Genomic DNA, 16,327 nt, shown 5'->3' on the forward strand with positions numbered 1-16,327 from the left:
CACCTCTATACTCACTCATATACTCATACTCACCTCTATACTCACTCATATACTCATACTCACCTCTATACACACTCATATACTCACCTCTATACTCACTCATATATTCATACTCCCCTCTATACTCAAATACTCATACTCACCTCTATACTCACTCATATACTCACCTCTATACTCACTCATATTCTCACTCATATACTCATACTCACTTGTATACTCACTCATATACTCATACTCACCTCCATATTCACTCATATACTCACCTCTATACTCACTCATATACTCATACTCACCTCTATATTCACTCATATACTCACCTCTATACTCACTCATATACTCACTTGTATACTCACTCATATACTCATACTCACCTCTATATTCACTCATATACTCACATCTATACTCACTCATATACTCATACTCACCTCTATACACACTCATATACTCACCTCTATACTCACTCATACTCACCTCTATACTCACTCATATACTCATACTCACCTCTATACACACTCATATACTCACCTCTATACTCATTCATATACTCATATACTCACCTCTATACTCATATACTCATACTCACCTCTATACTCACTCATATACTCACCTCTATACTCACTCTTATACTCATACTCACCTCTATACTCACTCATATACTCACTCATATACTCACTCATATACTCATACTCACCTCTATACCTCATTATCTGCTCACTCAAACACCCACTGATTGAGCCATTCATACTCATCTTCCCTCATACAAACACTCACACTCATTCCCACTATGACACCATAATGCAGCCACTCAGTTTCCCAATCATTCTGCCACACTTTCACTCATACTCACACTCATCATCCCTCATACACTCACACTCATTCCCACTATGACACTGTAAGCAGGCACTCAGTTTCCCAATCATTCAGCCACACTTTCACTCACACTCACATCCGAGCCCCTTCTTATGCAGAAAGAAACAGAGGACACTGACCGGCCTCTGCTTTGAGCCATAGGGGAGACTGGAGCGATTTCTTGCTTCTATACAGCTTTTTGTCACCTCCTGGTCGTCCCCACCAAGCTGCTCCTGAACGGAGAGAGGACTGATAAGTGGTCAACGTCTTACTGGGTGTTCAGTCATATATATACTGTATATGTGCTGCTGCCGAGCGCGGCCGGCCACTTGTGGACAGGGGTGTCCATTGTCTACCTGGCAGTACCATCCTCTGTGACCCCCCACATAGTGAATCGGGGTCCACGTGAGCAGAGGTTGTATGTGCTTCCTGGGCTCCTCAGATCCCGTGTGCATCACTCTAGCCTGAGATGGCGCTATAGCTATACATACAGGACATTGCCAGAAGCGTCGCTGAGGCGGCACGTGAGGAGGACGGGAGTCACCAGGAGCCTCATCGCCTCCCATAAGATGCAGTGACAGATATATTTACCCCGGGGATCAACCTCCAGCTGTTTCCTGGGGGTCCCGGAGGTCTCAGGTCTGCGCCCACACAGGTTTCTTATCTTACTGGGTTTGGAGCAGAAGCTCAAAGTTTTGAAGGAGTTTTAAGAGTTGGAGGAAGATTTGGAAAGTTTTCGCTTAGTTTCTGCTACAAAATATCCTGTAGTCCCTGAATGTGTCGCAGCCTTCCTCACTCTCTCCGTAGACTTCACCGGCCAAAAATGTCAACCAAAATCCGGAAGTGTCGAATAAGACGATACTGAGAACGGCTGTACACATGGCCGACAACCTCATGGAAGACAGACTCATGGCCGGGCCCCTCTGTCCTCCATTACATTACAGACCCCTGAGTCGTCCTCTCTTCAGTTCAGATCTTATTTCAAAAATGTTATAGAACATTGTGTGACAACCAACAAGGACGCAAAACCGGCTTCAATGTGTTGTCAGCCGGCGTTACATGAAGCTACAGGTGGGGAGGGGACACATGACGCCACGTAAGAGCCACCATGGCAGCCATATTGGTGGGGTGGAAAATGTGGAACTGAAGGTAACGTGGAAAGGAGGGTAGTGGACACCATCTCCTAGCACCCATACTCCAGAGACCCCTGGGACAGTATCTTCCTGGAAAAGGCCCTAGGGTGTAAGGTGGGCTTCAGTACTGGAGCAGTTACTGGGGGGCTCATTACTGGTTGCACCATTGCCCCCGGGAGGTCACATACACATATACAGTATATACAGTTGGGCTCAAACGTTTACATACCCCCCGTAGAATTTTTGCTTTCTTGGCCTTTTTTCAGAGAATATGAATGATAACTCCAAACCTTTTTCTCCACTCATGGTTAGTGGTTGGGTGAAGCCATTTATTGTGAGACTACTGTGCTTTCTCTTTATAAATCATAATGACAACCCAAAACATTCAAATGACCCTGATCTAACGTTCACATCCCCTGGTGATTTTGGCCTGATAACATGCACAGAAGTTGACACAAATGGGTGTGAATGGCTACTAAAGGGAACATCCTCACCTGTGACCTGTGTGCCTGTAATCAGTGTGTGCATAAAAGCAGAGTGAGTTTCTGGGACCCAGACAGACTCTTGCATCTTTCATCCAGCCACTGACGTTTCTGGATTGTGAGTCATGGGGGAAAGCAAAAGAATTGTCAATGGATCTACGGGAAAAGGTAGTTGAACTGTATAAAACAGGAAAGGGATACAAAAAGATATCCAAGGAATTGATAATGGCAGTCAGCAGCGTTCACACTGTGATTAACAAATGTAAAATCAGGGGCTCTGTAACAAAAAAAACCACCGTCAGGTAGACTAACAAAAATGTCATCCACCACTGCCAGGAACATTGTTCGGGATGCAAAGAAAAACCCACAAGTAACATCAGCTGGAATACTGGACTCTCTGAAAACTAGCGGTGTGACTGTTTCAAGATGCACAATATGGAGGCACTTGAAGAAAAATGGACTGCATGGTCGAGTCGCCAGAAGAAAGCCATTATTGCGCAAATGCAACAAAGTATCTCGCCTACAATATGCAAAACAGCACAGAGACAAGCCTCAAAACTTCTGGAACAAGGTAATTTGCAGTGATGAGACCAAAATTGAACTTTTTGGCCACAACCATAAACGTTATATTTGGAGATCTATGATGAAAGGAACACCATTCCTACTGTAAAGCACGAAGGTGGAGATCGCTGATGTTTTGGGGATGTGTGAGCTACAAAGGTACAGGAAACTTGGTCAAAGTTGAAGGAAAGATGAATGCAGCACGTTATCAGCAAATACTGGAGGCAAATCTGCAATCATCAGCTGGGAAGCTGCACATGGGACGTACTTGGACGTTCCAACATGACAACGATCCAAAACACAAGGCCAAGTTGTCCTGTCATTGGCTACAGCAGAACAAAGTGAAGGTTCTGGAGTGGCCATCTCAGTCTCCTGACCTCAGCATCATTGAGCCTCTCTGGGGAGAGCTCAATCGCGCAGCTCATGCTAGACAGCCCAGGAATTTACAGGAACTGGAGGCTTTATGCCAAGAAGAGTGGGCAGCTTTACTATCTGAGAAAATAAAGAACCTCATCCACAACTACCACAAAAGACTTCAAGCTGTCATTGATGTTAGAGGGGGCAATACACGGTATTAAGAAATGGGGTATGTGAAGTTTTCATCAGGGTCAGTTGGATATTTTGGGTTGTCATTATGATTTATAAGGAGAAAACACGAAAACACAGTAGTCTGACAATAAATGGCTTCACCCAACCACTAACCATGAGTGGAGGAAAAGTTTTGGTCTTATCATTCATATTGTCTGAAAAAAGGACAAGAAAGCAAAAATTCTGCCGGGGTAAGTAAACTTTTGAGCACAACTGTATATATATACAGCCGCAGCACGGGGGCTCATTGCTGGTTGCACCAGTGCCCCCAGGAGGTCACACACATATACAGTATATATATATATATATATATATACACCCGCAGTATGGGGGTTACAGGGAGAGGACGGCGCCGTCCTACCGGCGGGGGCTGATACAGTTGATTTTTTATTTTTTGGGACAGTATATAAATCTCGCAGACCCTTCATAAAATGATAATAAATCCTCCTGACTGTCGGCGAAGCGTTCCCAGCCGGACTCTGCGGTCAGTAAATACCAATATTTTATGGGCTGCCGGGAATCTCGGCCTGGGGTGAATGTGGATGAGATGACCGGTCCCGGGCTCTATACCCCTCCATCTCCCGGCACCTCTTACCCGTCCTGTTAGTGAGGCAGAAGGTGATGGACTTATTCGGGATCCCGCACACATTCCGCACGGACACCTCACACGTGTAGTTGGCAAAATCCTGAGGACGCAAATTCTTTAACTTCAAAACTTTGGTTTCACCCTGAGAAAAAGAGCAAAAAATAGAAATATTAATCTAATCATGTGTGATACTGTCTGCTGAGCCGTGTATCGCATCCTTTCATGTGTGATACTGTCTGCTGAGCCGTGTATCTAATCTGCTCCTGTGTGATACTGTCTGCTGAGCCGTGTATCTAATCCGCTCCTGTGTGATACTATCTGCTGAGCCGTGTATCTAATCCTCTCCTGTGTGATACTGTCTGCTGAGCCGTGTATCTAATCCTCTCCTGTGTGATACTGACTGCTGAGCCGTGTATCTAATCCTCTCCTGTGTGATACTGTCTGCTGAGCCGTGTATCTAATCCTCTCCTGTGTGATACTGTCTGCTGAGCTGTGTATCTAATCCTCTCCTGTGTGATACTGACTGCTGAGCCGTGTATCTAATCCTATCCTGTGTGATACTGTCTGCTGAGCCGTGTATCTAATCCTATCCTGTGTGATACTGTCTGCTGAGCCATGTATCTAATCCTCTCCTGTGTGATACTGACTGCTGAACCGTGTATCTAATCCTATCCTGTGTGATACTGTCTGCTGAGCCGTGTATCTAATCCTATCCTGTGTGATACTGTCTGCTGAGCCGTGTATCTAATCCTCTCCTGTGTGATACTGTCTGCTGAGCCGTGTATCTAATCCTCTCCTGTGTGATACTGTCTGCTGAGCTGTGTATCTAATCCTCTCCTGTGTGATACTGTCTGCTGAGCTGTGTATCTAATCCTCTCCTGTGTGATACTGTCTGCTGAGCTGTGTATCTAATCCTCTCCTGTGTGATACTGTCTGCTGAGCCGTGCATCTAACCATGGTATGAATTTGGACACGTTGTGGCGGCATCTTGTCACATGTGGAGCTCCAGTCACTTTCCTAACAGCCGGACGCCTCCATTTCTTCACACCAGGCCTCCCCATCATGCTGCTACCTGGGATAAACCTAATAAAGTAGGATGGGAGACATTTTGGATTTCCAAGTTGTTCCCCCAACAATCACTTCCATCCCTTCGTCCTGTTTCCTGGCAACTTGATGTGGAGGTGATGACTGTGAAGACAATGTTTCTTTCTCTAGATACATGAGACTGTGACTAGACTTTCTGTTGTGAGAGCGTAGGGAGATCGGCATCATTCATGGTCTGGACGGAGGAGGAACCACAGACGTGGACATGATGATGGAGGAACCACAGATGTGTACATGAAGACGGAGGAACCACATACGTGGACCTGATGGCAGAGGAACCACAGACGTGGACATGACGACGGAGGAACAACAGACGTGGACATCAAGACGGAGGAACCACAGACGTGGACATGACAACGGAGTAACCACAGACGTGGACCTGATGACAGAGGAACCACAGACGTGTTCATGATGACAGAGGAACCACAGACGTGTTCATGATGACAGAGGAACCACAGACGTGGACATGATGACGGAGGAACCACAGACGTGGACATGACGACGGAGGAACCACAGACGTGATCATGACGACAGAGGAACCACAGACATAGACATGACGACAGAAGAGCCATAGACGTGTACTTGGCGATGGAGAAACCACAGAGGTGGACATGATGACGGAGGAACCACAGACATGGACATAATGACGAAGGAACCACAGACGTGGACCTGACGACAGAGGATTCGCAGACATGGACATGACGACGGAGGAACCACAGGCGTGGCCCTGTTGGCGGAGGAACCACAGACATAGTCCTGACGGCGGAGGAACCACAGACGTGGCCCGGACGGTGGAGGAACCACAGACGTGGCCATGACGGCGGAGGAACCACAGACATAGCCCTGACGGCAGAGGAACCACAGACGTGGTCCAGACGGTGGAGGAATCACAGACATGGACAGGACTGTTATGACCTGGTGGTTAGGAGCACCAGGAATGACCTGATGGTTAAGCTCACAGGACAAGCTCTGGGAAGTGGGAACTTTGCTGACCGCAATCCCTAATCCTATCACACACACTAGAAATAGCCGTGGAGCGTACCTAACAGGCCTAGACGCCTCGGCACAGCCTAAGAATTAGCTAGCCCTAGAGATAGAAAATAAAGCCTACCTTGCCTCAGAGAAATTTCCCCAAAGGAAAAGGCAGCCCCCCACAAATATTAACTGTGAGTTAAGATGAAAGTCACAAACACAGAAATGAAACAGGTTTTAGCACAGGGAGGCCAGACTAACTAAAGAGACAGAGGATAGGAAAGGTATCTTTGCGGTCAGCACAAAAACTACAAAAGACCACGCAGAGTGTGCAAAAAGACCCCCGCACTGACTCACGGTGCGGAGGCGCCACCCTGCATCCCAGAGCTTCCAGCTAGCAAGACAAAATCATGAAAGCAAGCTGGACTAGAAAACCATGAACAGAAAATAACAAACGGGGACTAGCTTCTTGCAGGAAGAGACAGGTCTCCAGAAAGATCCAAGAGCGAACTGAACCAGCACAGGAACATTGACAGCTGGCATGGAGTAACGATCAGAGTGGAGTTAAATAGAGCAGCCAACCAAAGGATAAACCACGTCACCTGTGTAAGGAACCTCAGAAGCAGCAGCTTCACTCACAGCCACCAGAGGGTGTCCATGGACAGAACTCGCCGAAGTACCATTCACGACCACAGGAGGTAGTTCAACAACAGAATTCACAACACGGGACATCGGAGGAACCACAGATGTGAACCTGATGGCAGAGGAACCACAGACATGGACCGGACAACAGAGGAACCACAGACATCGACCGGACTGCGGAGGAACCACAGATGTGGGTCAGATGGCGGAGGAATCACAGAGATGGGTCGGATGGGGGAGGAACCACAGACGTGGCCCAGATGGCGGAGGAACCACAGACGTGGCACGGACGACAGAGGAACCACAGACATGGATGGGACGGGGGAGGAGCCACAGACATGGACCGGACAATAGAGGAACCACAGATATGGACCGGACTGAGCAGTTTTCTTGTGTGTTAGATTTTGGGTTCCATCCAAACAGAGGCGCTAATGTTGATCCTCATCCATGAAACTTTATGAGGCAGGGCCCTTCAATTCAGCCCCTGCGGCCCATACACCTGGACCTACAGATCTAGTCACGTCAGGAGCCGCTGTATGAGGTGGGAAAGTCCGACCTCCAGATCACAGAAGTCAGATGTAGAAGTTGTGGGAAGATGGATTGGTGACTGCAGAGATTCGTCCAGAAGATCAGCGACTTTCTGAACCAATGGATTGGACACGATCCCGGGATCTTCTGAAGTTTGTCCCATGAGGCTGCAGAGATGATGACTTCTTACTGCAGAGAAACTTTCCTCTCCTTCAAATCCAACCACATTATTGTCCGCAAGAAGATGGAGGCGCTAATTTACTGAATGAAGCGGAAAGCAGAGCGTCACTAGATGAGGTGATCGGGTCGACAGCGGTGGATATTGATCACCCTTCTGATCTGTACAGGACACCGGGAGAGTTGTGATATTAGCAGTGATTAATAAGACAATACTGCAAAGAACGGGAGAACACAAGAACTCACGAACACACGATCCTTCCCAAACACAAGAACGCACGATCCCCCCAAACACAAGAACGCACGATCCCCAGCAACAATAGTGCACAATCCCACCAAACATAAGAGCGTACGATCCTCAAACACAAGAACGCACGATCCCCAACCACAATAGTGCACAATCCCACCAAACACAAGAGCGTCCGATCCTCAAACACAAGAATGCACGATCTCACAAACACAAGAACGCACGATCCTCCCAAACACAAGAACGAACGATCCCCCAACCACAAAACCGCACGATCCCCAACCACAAGAGCGCACGATCCCACCAAACACAAAAAAGCACGATCCCCAACCACAAAAACGCATGATCCCCAAACACAAAAACGCATGATCCCCAAACACAAAAACGCACGATCCCCAACCACAAGAGCGCACGATCCCACCAAACACAAGAGCGCACAATCCCTACCAAACACAAGAACACACGATCCTTCAACCACAAAAATGCACGATCCCACCAAACACAAGAATGCGCGATCCCCCATTCACAAAAATGTACAATCCCCACCAAACACAAGAACGCGCAATCCCCCCAAACACAGGAACGTACGATCCCCTCAAACACAAGAACACAAGATCCCCCCAAACACAAGAATGATCGGTCCCCCCAAACACATGAAGGTTCTCCTTGGCCGATCGCTCAGGTGCTTCCTACTTGGAGAACAGCGTTTTGGGGAATTTACCCACAGTTGTGTTTAAAGTTTGCAATTTTGGGTGTTTTCACGACAGTTTCTGCCCATATTAGTGGAGCTGGTGCAGGACGGCGGACACCACAGCTCGTCTCATTGATAACAGGCTGTGGCATTCCCTGGCGGGACCTGACTGTAGGAAGATTTGTGGCACACGGAGGTGCACGACGCTCGTCAGATGCTCCAACTTCATGAAGATCTGGGCACCATTTCATGAATCAACCCCCTCATGGACAATGCCGATCTTAAAGAATCGGGCCCATTGTTCTCGGCAGCACACTCTCCTGTATACATGGGACCTGTGCTGCCGAGAAAAACGGCATCCTATGCGGACTGATCTACTACTGATTGTTCTCAGCACATGCGGCGGTCATTGTGACCGGGCTATTACACAACCGTGGGTTGGCAACTATGAAGTCGATTGGTTTCAGCGCAGATTGTAAAGTCTGAATGAGCCCTTAGACTCATCTGATGGCGGCTTCTCTGTCTGCTCTTTTGTGGGTGAGAGCCCTCGTACATTACATCCAGGAGATCTGCTGATGAAGTGGTATTCATGGTTCTCAGGGTCCGGGGTATTCATGGCTCTCAGGGCCCGAGGTATTCATGGTTCTCAGGGCCAGGGGTATTCATGGTTCTCAGGGTCCGGGGTATTCATGGTTCTCAGGGTCCGGGGTATTCATGGCTCTCAGGGCCCGAGGTATTCATGGTTCTCAGGGGCCGTGGTATTCATGGTTCTCAGGGGCCGTGGTATTCATGGTTCTCAGGGTCCGGGGTATTCATGGTTCTCAGGGTCCGGGGTATTCATGGTTCTCAGGGTCCGGGGTATTCATGGCTCTCAGGGCCCGGGGTATTCATGGCTCTCAGGGCCCGGGGTATTCATGGTTCTCAGGGGCCGTGGTATTCATGGTTCTCAGGGGCCGTGGTATTCATGGTTCTCAGGGGCCGGGGTATTCATGGTTCTCAGGGTCCGGGGTATTCATGGTTCTCAGGGTCCGGGGTATTCATGGTTCTCAGGGCCTGGGGTATTCATGGTTCTCAGGGTCCGGGGTATTCATGGTTCTCAGGGTCCGGGGTATTCATGGTTCTCAGAGTCCGGGGTATTCGTGGTTCTCAGGGTCCGGGGTATTCATGGTTCTCAGGGCCCGGGGTATTCATGGTTCTCAGGGCCCGGGGTATTCATGGTTCTCAGGGTCCGGGGTATTCATGGTTCTCAGGGGCTGGGGTATTCATGGTTCTCAGGGTCCGGGGTATTCATGGTTCTCAGGGTCCGGGGTATTCATGGTTCTCAGAGTCCGGGGTATTCGTGGTTCTCAGGGTCCGGGGTATTCATGTTTCTCAGGGTCCGGGGTATTCATGGTTCTCAGGGCCCGGGGTATTCATGGTTCTCAGGGTCCGGGGTATTCATGGTTCTCAGGGTCCGGGGTATTCATGGTTCTCAGGGCCCGAGGTATTCATGGTTCTCAGGGTCCGGAGTATTCATGGTTCTCAGGGTCCGGGGTATTCATGGTTCTCAGGGTCCGGAGTATTCATGGTTCTCAGGGTCCGGGGTATTCATGGTTCTCAGGGTCATTATGTGCAGTCACTAATGGTGTGCCGTTCGGTGGATGGGGATGTTTCAGCTCCTCCAAAGTGTTGATTGTTGCAGGACCCCGTCACAAACACGGATATCAGTAAGTAATGAATTCACATCAGGGGCCACAATAATTATACTTATTGGTTTCCGTTATAAAACGTCCATGTGTCCATGAGATGCAGCAGAGCTCGATGGCTTTACCTGATGGGACATATTCAGTGTCTTTGATTGCATGTCTAGAAGAAGAGCCGGGGCCCCCGAGTCCGATGTTCTTCCCAATCATTGCTACATATGGATCTTACAGAGGGAGCGATAGATGCAGAAAGTTGGACGTATCTGTCATCTGAAGAACAATGTTTGGATTTAGCCGTTAGCTCCGGACCATTACCCCTCAGACAACACCTATTTATACATCGTCTATTGCTGGCAGAATGATGTCCCTCGGGAACGAGAGCTGAGATTCTCCTGCACATCACAGGAACATGAAATAGCCATCATCAAACATGCCAGATAACGATGGGCGCTGGGGAATTCACCAGGTCGAGGAGCCGTCCAGAAGCCAAATGCAAGGACTGTCAGATTATTCACAATGGAGAAACCTCTCATCCAAAGGATATGGAGCCGTCCAGGGGAGGAATACAGATTATCCCACAACTCAGAATGTCCATAGTCCAGCAGCCGGTGACTCAGATTATTAAATTATTACAATCTAACGCCAAAGTACACGGAGCCTCTGGTGGAGAACAGATTATTAAAGGGAGCCCAACAGCAGCAAAGGACTGTTCAAACTAAGAACATGCGTTCAGTGCACCCTGCTTGTGGCCGAGAGTTCGGTGCACCCTGCTTGTGGCTGAAACTTCGGTGCACCCTGCTTGTGGCCAAGAGTTCGGTGCACCCTGCTTGTAGCTGAAACTTCGGTGCACCCTGCTTGTGGCCAAGAGTTCGGTGCACCCTGCTTGTGGCCGAGAGTTTGGTGCACCCTGCTTGTAGCTGAAACTTCGGTGCACCCTGCTTGTGGCCGAGAGTTCAGTGCACTCTGCTTTTCTGCTAACAGATTCCCTTTAAAGAAGCCTCTCTGAATGTTTTTTTTTCTCAAGTCTGAGTATATCCTGCATGCATGTGCTCTAGTGTGAATGAACAGTATTTATATACTCACCAGCTGCTGCTCTCTCCAGGACCCAGCGCCGTTCTGCTCCTCTTCTCAGTGATGTCACCGCTCTGCTGACTCTATGGTCACGCCGTGCTTTATGTGTGAGCCAGAAGTCTCTTTTACATGTAAATCTACGGTGTGTCAGAACATATTGTTACATTGTAAAAGAGACTTCCAGCTCACAAAGAGCACAGCCTGACCGGAGAGTCTACAGAGTGGTGATGTAACTGAGAAGAGGAGCAGAACGTCACTGGGAAGAGGAGCAGAACAGCACTGGACACCGGGGAAGAATGCAGGGAGTGTATTGATACCCTCATACTACACTACATGCATACAGTATATACACAGGCTTAGAGGGGAAAAACTTCATGGGGGGCTTCTTTAACTACTGAATGTCACATAAAGCCCAATCTTCAGATGAAGCACCTTAACAAAACGAGATTACTAACATTATTACAACTAATGTGCTCAGGAGCGTCCAGGGGCTGGACACAGACTATAAATGACCTCAATAATGGGAACGTTCATTGTGAAGTCCGGGAGCGGTCAGCGAGCTGAATCCTGAGATTATTACAAATTAAAGCCTACTCTGCGAGGCTGCTGTCAAGCATTTCAGCGCAGGGATTATACACAATGATGTCTATTCTGCTGCTGATGGAGCTGAGCAGATGATGAAGCCAGAGATTATTAATCAGCTAATATTGTCTGTTCATGCCGGCGGAGGAACTGCCCGGCATGGAAACTAGATACCAAGCTGTCTGCTCATTTCTCGTTATTATGGAGATGTTGGACCTAAGGGACCCCTGAATCTTTCCTCCTCACTGACCGCTCTACCTGGGGATGTTTTTTGGGAAATTCCAACTAGGTTTCAAGCAATAGCAAGAAACAGGGTATTTGTAGGGGATCGGTAGGTCGTGAATAGCTTCAGGGGTAGAAATGAAAATGACGGCCCCCAACACGCTGTCTTTACTGCGGGATATGGAGCTGTCCGAGTGCTGAATATAGAGATCGTCATAAGTAAAGTAACACCCAAAACATAGAGGGGGAACGCCTGGAAAATGAACTTGTCCTCAGCAGATCCCCCCACATGGACTCCACTGCTGGAGAATTATTAACCGACCGTCCAATGCCACAAACCGGTAGAATAATCGACTTCGGAATCTACTGAGGACGATGGAGGAGGACACGTCTAACATTTACACTCATGAAGTGACCCCATCTTTTTTGAGCATTTTGCCATGACCTGATTGTCTTTACTTACCTCAATCATCCCCACCACCGCCAATAGCTGACAATGGTGCTGCTCCAACAACGAGACGCTTTTCCTCTTGGGGCTTCTTATTTATATTTCCATTTGAGGCTTTCAGATCCGTTATTTACCTTCGTGTCATCTGTACATGGACACTTGTGATTGATGAGTCCGTATAGAAGGCTCCGGGGAGTGATGACATCCACGGAGCGTATTGATCGGTGCGACGACTTTGTGGTGAGACGTTTCCTCTTGTACCATTATTACCAGTAATGGCTGATTCCGCCAACTAGAAGAGGCCACTCAGATTGTATCCAATTAATTACGTGAAGCTGGAACCGATCGCCAAATGGAACAGAACTAAACTTGTGATTGGAAGCATTGTATTTGGGGCACGTTTCCATAGGACTGCACGTTCTCCGCTCTCACAGTGCGACACACATCAGTTACAATATGATAACGGGGGGACGCGGTGAGACACGTTTACAAATGGTATCAAAACAGTAAAAATTGAAATTTCATTTGATGCAAAGTTCACCACGTTTTCAGGATTCCAGCAGCCCGATGAAACGAGCAGGAAAACACGACTAATGCGACAAGACTTTGCTCATTTTTGGGGCACAATTTAAAAGATTTCTTTGAAGGGTTGAGGTGACAACGTACAGAACGTGAGATGATCGTGTTACCTGTGTGTAGAGAGGTTCATAGATGTCTACTCCGTTGTCCTGATTGTGGGACAGCGTCTCCATCTCCCGTTTCCAGATGAAGCGAGCCGGTGGGTTGGAGCTGACAGTACATCGCAGGAACACGGTCTTCTCCTGATAGAAGCTCCCTCGCACGTCGCTGATGGTCTGGTGAATGGTTAAAATGGGTTCATCTAGATCTGGAGGAAAGGGTTGCAATGCACATTTATAATGTAAAGTATAATGACATTAATTTACTCAATATCTTAATTATGATTCATTAATTTCTCAAAAATCAATACATTATGCACGGAATTATCCATAAACCAATTCATCCCCCAATCAAGAAAGAATAAAAAAAAAAAAAAACATCCAAACACACAGAAAAAAAACACCAACCTTCCAGGAATCTAACCCACCATCCAAGAATCCAACCAACCTCCCAAGAAACTAATCTGACATCAAATAATCCAACCAACAATTACCCAAGAAATACACTAAACAAGCAAAAAAGGAAACCACCACTTAAGAAACTACCTCAACATCCAACATATAAATCCATCATCCAAGGAACCCATCAACCAACCAATGAATAAGTTCAATAATCAGAACCAATGTATGAACTCACCACTCAAGAAATCAATCCACTTGACTGAGAAACCAACCCACTATCTGACAAAATCACCATCCTACGAAAGACCTACCATTCAAAGAAAGCATAGGGCAGCCAACGAAAGAACCCCAAAATCAAGGAAACATACCCATGTTTAAATAACCAACCCAACTTTAAAGAAACCAATTCACTGTCCAATGAACTAAGAAAAGAAGCCACCATTTAAGAAAAACTCAAAATCTACTGTCCGAGAAGCCAATCCACCAAACAAGAAATAAACCCAACCAGGGGGAATCAGCTGCAGAACGTGTGCAACAACCAATGAGCCATCTAATCAAAAAAACAATGTACTGTCACGCACAGTGTGGGAAAGTGCAACACGAAGGGATGAGGAGAAGGGAGCCCAACACTAGGGAAGGGGGGAATGGGGACCCCTAGGCAAATCTAACATCACCCTGTCTGCCCTAAACATCCCTATAAAGGATTTGCACCTATCGCCGGGCAGGAACCTAATCCCTGCCTGACCCTGGCGATAAGCCCTGCATAGGAAAGGACGGAGTGAGCACTTGTCAATCTCCACTACAACTAAAGACAAATGGGAATAGACGAACAAGCGAACAAGGGGAACACTTATCTTGAAAAGACTGAGATGTAACACAGACGTACTCCAGCAGCACCAAAGAGGAAATAGCCAACTGCTGTAGCTTCAAGCCTCAACGGGGAAAAATGGAAATATCACCGGCAACTACCAGCAGCAGGCTGGGAGTCTATAAACACCCAGTCCACGTTTGTCAACTAAAGCTGGGGGAAGGCTGCCACTAGGCCAAGTCAGAAGCGTTAAGAAGGTGTCTGCAAAGCCAATTGCAGAGACCTTCTGCAGCTAGATGCAGTGCAACTGTCTGCAGCTTCTGACATACTAGTGACACCTACTATTTGGAATCCAATCCACCATCCAAGCAAAAAACCCAGCCAAGAGAATGAGTTAAGGAACACGTGCGCCAACCAGACAACAGCCAATGAGCCATGGAATCAGCTAAGGAACGTGTGCGCCAACTAATGAGCCCTCCAAATAAAGAAAGCAGCCTCATGCTCAAGAAACAACTCACCTTTCAATAAACTAACCCACTTTCCAAAAAACCAATCATTCATCCAAGCAATAAACCTACCAAGAGAATGAGCTAAGGAACGCGTGTGTAAACCATACAACAAACAATAAGCCATGGAATCAGCTAAGGAACATGTGCGCCAACCAACGAGTCCTCTAGCCAGGAAAGCAACCCACTATCCAGGAAACCAATCCACCATCCAGGGAAAAAATCCATCATCCAGGGAACCAATCCACCATCCAGGGAACCAATCCATCATTCAGGAGACCAATCCACCATCCAGGAGACCAATCCACCATCCAGGAGACCAATCCACCATCCAGGAGACCAATCCATCATCCAGGAGACCAATCCACCATCCAGGGAACCAATCCACCATCCAGGAGACCAATCCACCATCCAGGGAACCAATCCACCATCCAGGAGACCAATCCACCATCCAGGGAACCAATCCATCATCCAGGAGACCAATCCACCATCCAGGAGACCAATCCACCATCCAGGAGACCAATCCACCATCCAGGAGACCAATCCACCATCCAGGGAACCAATCCACCATCCAGGGAACCAATCCACCATCCAGGGAACCAATCCACCATCCAGGAGACCAATCCACCATCCAGGAGACCAATCCACCATCCAGGAAACCAATCCACCATCCAGGAAACCAATCCACCATCCAGGAGACCAATCCACCATCCAGGGAACCAATCCACCATCCAGGAAACCAATCCACCATCCAGGAAACCAATCCACCATCTAGGAAACCAATCCACCATCCAGGAGACCAATCCACCATCCAGGAGACCAATCCACCATCCAGGAAACCAATCCACCATCCAGGAAACCAATCCACCATCCAGGGAACCAATCCACCATCCAGGAAACCAATCCACCATCCAGGAGACTAATCCAGCATCCAGGGAACCAATCCAACATCCAGGGAACCAATCCACCATCTAGGAAACCAATCCACCATCCAGGGAACCAATCCACCATCCAGGGAACCAATCCACCATCCAGGGAACCAATCCACCATCCAGGAAACCAATCCACCATCCAGGGAACCAATCCACTATCCAGTGAACTAATCCACTATCCAGTGAACTAATCCACCATCCAGGAAACCAATCCACCATCCAGGGAACCAATCCACCATCCAGGGAACCAATCCACCATCCAGGAAACCAATCCACCATCCAAGGAACCAATCCACCATCCAGGGAACCAATCCACCATCCAGGAAACCAATACACCATCCAGGGAACCAATCCACCATCCAGGAAACCAATCCACCATCCAGGAGACTAATCCAGCATCCAGGGAACCAATCCAACATCCAGGGAACCAATCCACC

General features: G+C 47.9%; 1 protein-coding gene across 3 annotated transcripts in view; it reads right to left on the reverse strand.

The window, feature by feature from the left end:
* The window catches only part of MDGA1 (MAM domain containing glycosylphosphatidylinositol anchor 1), a 404,144-nt gene that overhangs the window by 139,295 nt on the left and 248,522 nt on the right, over positions 1–16,327 (reverse strand). For 2 of the 3 annotated variants that reach the window (XM_069768296.1, XM_069768295.1), the window contains exons 4-6: positions 13,255–13,451; positions 4,209–4,341; positions 990–1,082 (exon numbers count right to left, since the gene is read on the reverse strand). In XM_069768296.1, the coding sequence (XP_069624397.1) occupies positions 990–1,082; positions 4,209–4,341; positions 13,255–13,451 (423 nt within the window). The remainder of the gene's footprint in view (positions 1–989; positions 1,083–4,208; positions 4,342–13,254; positions 13,452–16,327) is intronic. The other variant, XM_069768297.1, reaches the window with a different exon arrangement.

Source organism: Ranitomeya imitator, chromosome 5 (assembly GCF_032444005.1).
Source record: "Ranitomeya imitator isolate aRanImi1 chromosome 5, aRanImi1.pri, whole genome shotgun sequence".
In the NCBI taxonomy this organism is placed as follows: Eukaryota; Metazoa; Chordata; class Amphibia; order Anura; family Dendrobatidae; genus Ranitomeya; species Ranitomeya imitator.